Source organism: Otolemur garnettii, unplaced genomic scaffold (assembly GCF_000181295.1).
Source record: "Otolemur garnettii isolate 467f Iridium unplaced genomic scaffold, OtoGar3 scaffold00078, whole genome shotgun sequence".
Taxonomy (NCBI): Eukaryota; Metazoa; Chordata; class Mammalia; order Primates; family Galagidae; genus Otolemur; species Otolemur garnettii.
The window spans coordinates 229,189-235,803 of record NW_003852473.1 but is presented as its reverse complement, the minus strand read 5'-3'; the positions used below and the strand labels follow the sequence as shown (position 1 = coordinate 235,803).

The 6,615-nt window shown below is 34.4% G+C and overlaps 1 protein-coding gene across 1 annotated transcript in view; it reads right to left on the bottom strand.

The window, feature by feature from the left end:
• The window catches only part of CCDC39 (coiled-coil domain containing 39), a 108,136-nt gene that overhangs the window by 72,122 nt on the left and 29,399 nt on the right, over positions 1 to 6,615 (bottom strand). The window contains exons 2-6 of the mRNA XM_003794296.1: positions 5,736 to 5,855; positions 4,062 to 4,208; positions 2,269 to 2,427; positions 1,280 to 1,372; positions 1,056 to 1,184 (exon numbers count right to left, since the gene is read on the bottom strand). Coding sequence (XP_003794344.1) covers positions 1,056 to 1,184; positions 1,280 to 1,372; positions 2,269 to 2,427; positions 4,062 to 4,208; positions 5,736 to 5,855 — 648 coding nt within the window. The remainder of the gene's footprint in view (positions 1 to 1,055; positions 1,185 to 1,279; positions 1,373 to 2,268; positions 2,428 to 4,061; positions 4,209 to 5,735; positions 5,856 to 6,615) is intronic.

The window sequence follows — 6,615 nt, the reverse complement described above, 5'->3', positions numbered from 1 at the left end:
AAGGAGGGCATTAAGAGGATCTCCTAGTTAAGACTGCTCCCTTATTCCTCGTAGGGAGTCATAACTCACTTTAGGATAAAACGTTGAGTTCTTACAGAAAGTTAAATTAAAGAATCATAAGTAGACTTGGTGCCTGTAGCTCAAGTGGCTAAGGCGCCAGCCACATACACCAGAGCTGGAGGGTTGGAATCCAGCCTGGGCCTGCCAAACAACAATGACAACTACAACCAAAAAATAGCTGGGCACTGTGGCAGGCACCTTGTAGTCATAGCTACTTGGGAGGCTGAGGCAAGAGAATCACTTGAGCCCAGGAGTTAGAGGTTGCTGTGAGCTATGACGCCACAGCACTCTACCCAGAGTGACAGCTTAAGGCTCTGCCTCAAAAAAAAAAAAAAGAAAGAAAGAAAAGAATCACAAGTAAACCATATCTAGATATCTGAATTCCAAACTCCCAGAGGCTTTAGGTGCTTCCCAAATGCCTTTCCCTGGAGTACACTCAGAAACATTTCAAATACATTCTCCTAAATTGCCTCTGAAAGTAACAAGAGATAACATAGGTCTGTGTTATCAGGGCACTATCCCCCTCTTCCAAGCTTCTATGTCACTACTGGTGCCCCAGCTTCAAACGTTCGCAGTCTCTGTATCTTTGTGACTCTCTTCTCTTGTTTTAGTGTTATCCACAGAGACTGATTTCCCTACATTGGTAACTTATTGCCAAACACCAAACATATTAAATCCAAGGCACTTTGGACACCATGTGTAAGTCAGAATTACTTGGATCGCAAATATATCTGTTGACTTTCTCTTGTTCCACAATTCACAAGTGACAAGATAGTCTTTGGGGAGTATACAGGTACTGCTATAAGCAATAATCTTTATAAAATCACATTTCTAGATGGATATAGAGTCAGTTTTGTAAAACATTTACCAAAACTATTGAATTCTGCTACAAATGGGATTTTCAAATAACGATGTGATTTACATTTGAAATAATGAGTTAAATACAAAAGAGGAAAATACAGGGGAATATTACAAAGACCAAACATCTCCTTCACCAAAGCACAGCTGTCTATGTCGTGATCTCTCTTCTGCATCTGCTCTATCGTATTCTCCCACTGCTGAATCAGTTCTTGCCTTTCAGTATGAATCTTGCGAAAATCTTGTGCTGCTTTATCCAATTCTAACTGTCAAAGTGAGAGCAAACACATTTATGTGAATTTAAATGCTTTGGCAAACATCACCTTCAAAATTAAGAAATACAAACCTTCATTAAACTAACCTGTGCACTTAAAGTCTCTGTAAGTTCTTTGTCAAGTAACTTTCTTCTCTGATGACATTCCACAGTTAGTCTTTCTAACTGCAGAGTCAGCACCTATGATGTCGTTACATATGAAACATACGAAAATGTTTATAAGTATCATTTTACTCATTTAAAGGCATTAGTATAGCTAACATTAAAGATTATTACTTTACACACACATCTAGTTGACATCTAAAACATCCTACCCTATCTTTTAATCCCAAGGAGCTAATCTAATGTGTTTGTATATATCCATATGAAAACTCAATTTTTTCTAAAATGACTTTTAAATATTTTTCAAGGTAAGTTAGAAAAAAGGTTACATTATAATTTGCCATTTGAAATTGTTTAAAATAATGCATTTTGTATTAAATCTACTAGAAAATAGCATGTTTTATAATCCTAACCTTGTTAGTATCACCAGATATAATTTTAAGTGGATTTTAAGTGACAGTTTCCATAATTATCATCAATAGCACTATGATCTTAAATCAGCAAAACTATACATAATATTCAAAGTATATTCTAGATGAAATAGCTCAAATAAATATACATAATCCTGATACAAAGCTTTCTTTTCTGAAATGCTTTCGAGAATCAGGGCATTCTTAACCTGGGGTCCATGGATCACTAAAAGGTCCAAGAACTTCAGAAGACCTGTGAAATAGTCAGCAAAACCTTACAGGTATTTTAGTACAAGTCGCTTTTCTTTTTTTCACAGTTTTTGGCAAGGGCTGGGTTTAAACCCACCACCTCCGGCATATGGGGCCAGTGCCCTACTCCTTTGAGCCACAGCGCTGCCCACAAGTCACTTTTTTACAGAGAGGATACTCAGCTTTATTAAATCCTCAACAAGTCATTAACTCAAAAATGTTTAAACATTTCTGTTTAAAAATCACAGGTACAATTTTAGGTAAATAAGTTGGCAAACTACAGAGAAAACCTAAAAATAGTTTTTAATTTCTCACCCTAATTTTATTATCATCTTGTTTTGCATACTTCTGAAGAGTGAGGGCATCACTGTCTTTATGAGCTGATTCTTCTAACCAAGCCTCCAATGCTTGCTGGTCCCAGTTCATTTGACATTTCAAACCATCCATTTTCTGAGTAGCTTTAAATATTCCATTCTAATTTCCAAAGAAAAGGGGGAAAGGGAGATTGTAAAACATTATTTATTATAACAAACCAAAATAAAATAAAACATTATATATGACAGAACATATTAAATCCTACTTCTGCCTTTTAGATGTTTATAATGCACTCTGATTATGTAACTATCATACTTGTATTTTTTTTAAAGACAGAATCTCACTCTGTCACCCTGGGTAGAGTGCCAGGGTGTCATAGCTCACAGCAACCTCAAGCTCTTGGGCTCAAGCAATCCTCCTGCCTCACTCTTCTGGGTAGCTAGGACTACAGGTACCTGCCAGAACACCCGGCTATTTTTAGAGACAGGGTCTCGCTCTTGCTTGGGCTGGTCTCAAACTCTTGAGCTCAAGCAATCCACCCGTCTTGGCCTTCCAGGGTGCTAGGATTACAGGCGTAAACCACAGTGTCCAGTCTTCAAACTTGTATTTTAATTCTTTAGTTGTAAAATAGAGGAAGGATGATTATGTTAATTAAAGTCAAGAACAGCAGTTGAGCTAAAGGTCACTTAAAAAGGCTGTAGGCTTTAGGATAGCTCCCTTATAAGCAAATACATTAGTTCTTTCACCAAAGTCACCCTAAATATATATGGAATCTTAGTTAAAATAATATGCTTGATATGCTAACGCAAACCCAAGACAAACTCCTGTCAGTCCTAGTTCCAATCATATTGCTGCTCCTAAGAGGTCTCTTACATAGAAATTTTAGAAGCACTCGTAATTAAAGTAAATACAGTAAAAGAGATAAAAATATTTCCTTAAATTTGGTCATTTAACAAATCTAGATTCATAAGAGAAAAAAGAGAATGACAGATAAATAAATATAAATAATAAATATGCAATTATTATTATATAAATTACATTACAAAATTAGAATAGATTATGTCTATATGATAGTGTATATATATGTATGTGTGTGTTATGTATTTATAAAAAGAAGAAGTATACATATGTATATGAGGTGCCAAAAAAAGTATACACATTTTTAAGAGATATGGTCTGTGTATTACTTTTTGAAATGGAATTGAATTAGAGTAACAACGTTTTTAGTATGAAATTGCTCAAAAGATGCTATTAATCGAATGAATGCTGCTGTCACCGTGTGACAGGATAGCTTTTTCTCTTAAAATATGTGTACTTTTTTTGGCGTCCTCTGTATACAACGAGAATTTAGAAAGAGCACCCAAATCAAGTTAAAACCAAAAACTAAAGAAAAGAGAAAAATAGGTTAAAGTAGTTTAATGTTAGAGTCACAAAGCTGGCTCATTAACATAAAAAGGAAACATTTTTAATAAAATTTAAAATTAAAAGGGATTTGTTTAATGTGGTTGTTAAAAATGTAACACTTGCATATAAATCATGCCTAATATTTTGTAACAGGTAGCCAGCACTGCGCTTTGCACTCACTAAGTCTCAGTGAGAGGGAAAAATGTAATATTCTAGTACTGTTTCGCTCAAATCACAACTCTGTGTTCCTTCATTATTCAAAAAAACAATGTAAGTAAATACGAGGCAACTCATGAATGCTTTTCCTACACAGAAAGAAAGTCAGGGCTCATTTGGTGAGGGGAGAAGGGGCAGAGGCACAGAATTTTAAGTCATGTTTCAACACGTACTTCTTTATCATTTTTCTTTTCCTGGATAGAGGTCATCTCATTCTCGAGGCGCTGGATTTCAGTTTTCACTCGTCCCAATTCCCTTTGAGCAATAGCTTTGAAATGTTCTTCACTTTTAATCTCTTGCTCCCTTGCGTTGTAAAGAGACTACAGGATAATATACGAGATAGAAAGACTTGTTAAACTTTAACATTTTAAAATATTTATAATAATCCATTATACCCCAAACCCCAAAGTTGCCACAAAACACTTAGATTAATTTCTATTAAGTACTCTGAAATCTACATGCATGAGACTGTAATTATAGGGCAGTTAGTCAGTGAAGTGTGGCAGGAGAAAAGATTACCAGCAATTTTCAGACATTATGTTAATCTAAGAAAACTAATTTAACAATACACCCTTATTACCAAAGTTAATATAGTGGAGACTTTAAGGCTATACCTCAATTGGGTGAAAAAATAATTGAGAAATGAGATGTTTATATGAATTGATCACATACTCTAATTTACAGACATAATTTTTTTAAATTATTTAAACTCTGATGGTTATAAATATGCCCTAGAATATATTAGTATACAATCATGCCTTTGTGTTAATTTTTATTTAACAAAAGAGTCTCAAATACTGATCTTATAGTGCTTCATAGTTATTAATTTTACAGTATTAAAGCTACAAGTGCTATCGGAGGCTTATTGTCTTTTATTCTATTCTATTTAACCCAGGTTGAATGGCAATAAGATTTAACTACAGAGAATCTCTGTCCCCCAAATCTCCAACTCAGTAGTTTAATAACTTGAGGAAAAGTGTTGCCTCAAATAGTCTGTCAATTAATCATACCTGGATTCACAAAGCCTGAGCACTGTTTTTAAAAGTTCATTAAATTTGTAATTTTCAAATAAGATGTGTAAGCCATGAAATATTAACTTATAGTGATTATAAATTGCTTTTAAAGACATGGCTCTGCTTATTTTAAAAATTACATACTTTCTCTTAGAAAGGTTGATGCATTTTTAAAAAATAATTGCGATAGCAGTTCGTAAACTCTCCAAAGCTGATTTGACAACCTGTCTGGCAGAGGCCTTCTATGCTTGAATATTATTTATAAAACAGAAGCTTATAAAATCACTCCGAGTTTTAATTTTCATTATATTTGTGTTAATATTTCTAAAATGTAGACTTTCCCCCATTTGTCTTAAATGTAATTTAACATTTTAATCTCAAGATGATTATTATAAATTTCAATTCCTGAACTATCCTGAAATATCACGCGTGTGGACTATTAGTCTACATTTGATATGGCTCCAGTGGGTCATGCTGAAAAATTTAAAAGGAGATGGAAATTTTGTCACATATTAAATTAGCTCTGTTTCTGCTTATAGCCATCATTTCTCACTGCCATCACTGTACCCTTCTCAAATAATCTGCTGCCTACCGTTATAGAAGATTGTTTGAGTGATGATTTCCCCTTTCATTTGAATTAACTTTTGTTTGAAATTAATGGCTATAGTTAGTTTCTCAAAGCTTTCTTTTCTACCTACTTTCAGGTTCAAGATTATGTTCACAATAGTTTAATTACATTGAAGTTTCCGTTACAGCTGTCAAAATCACAGAGCACCATGAAATGTTCCATGACTATGGATGACGTGATCAATATAAATTTCAATATTACTATACCTGTGTAAATGAGAACTCTTGATTAACATTTTTGAAGTGAGATGCCATAGCCTTAATTCGATCTTCATAGTCGTGTAACTGAGTTTGCAAGTTTGCTCTTTCATTCTGCAGCCTTAACAACTATAAAGAATAAATGCCATGATTAGCCAAAGTCTTGTTAAGTTTTACCATATTAAAGACCTAAAATTGAAAGAAAATTAAATCTTCATTTATTTTGCATCTTAGTCAATTTGGATGGCTACAAGAATACCATAGACCTGGTGGCTTAAACAAAAGAAATTTATTCCTCACAATTCTGAAGGCTGGTAAGTCCAAGATCAAGACACTAGCCCATGTGGGTCATGGTGAGGGCCTCTTCCTGGTCTGCAGACAGATACCTCCTTGCCGTATCCTCATGTGGCAGAGAAAGTATGTTTTCTCTTTTCTTCCAAGGGCACTAATACCATTGATGAGGGCTCTATCTCTATGATTTATTTACCTCCCCAAAGCCCCATCTCCAAATGCCATCATATTGGGGATAGATTTCACCATATGAATTTTGAGAAGACCCAAACATTCAGTACATAGCACGTTGCTTCTTTAAATACCCACATGAACTTCTAAAATCTACCAATCTTTTAAATATTATAACATAGTATTACAAATCAGAGATTATTATAGGAAAATTAGCACCATATTGCACAGAGTAGAAATCTCTCTTAGATTTGCAGCAGTGGTAGGATCCATTGCTAAGATGCATTTTTCATATATATATATTTTTTTTTTATTTTTTTTTTTTTCCCTGATTGCATTTGTTAGGTAAAGTCCCTCTTACAATCATGTCTTGCCCCCAAAAGGTGTGGCACACACTGAGATCCCACCCCCCTCCCTTCTTCCTTCT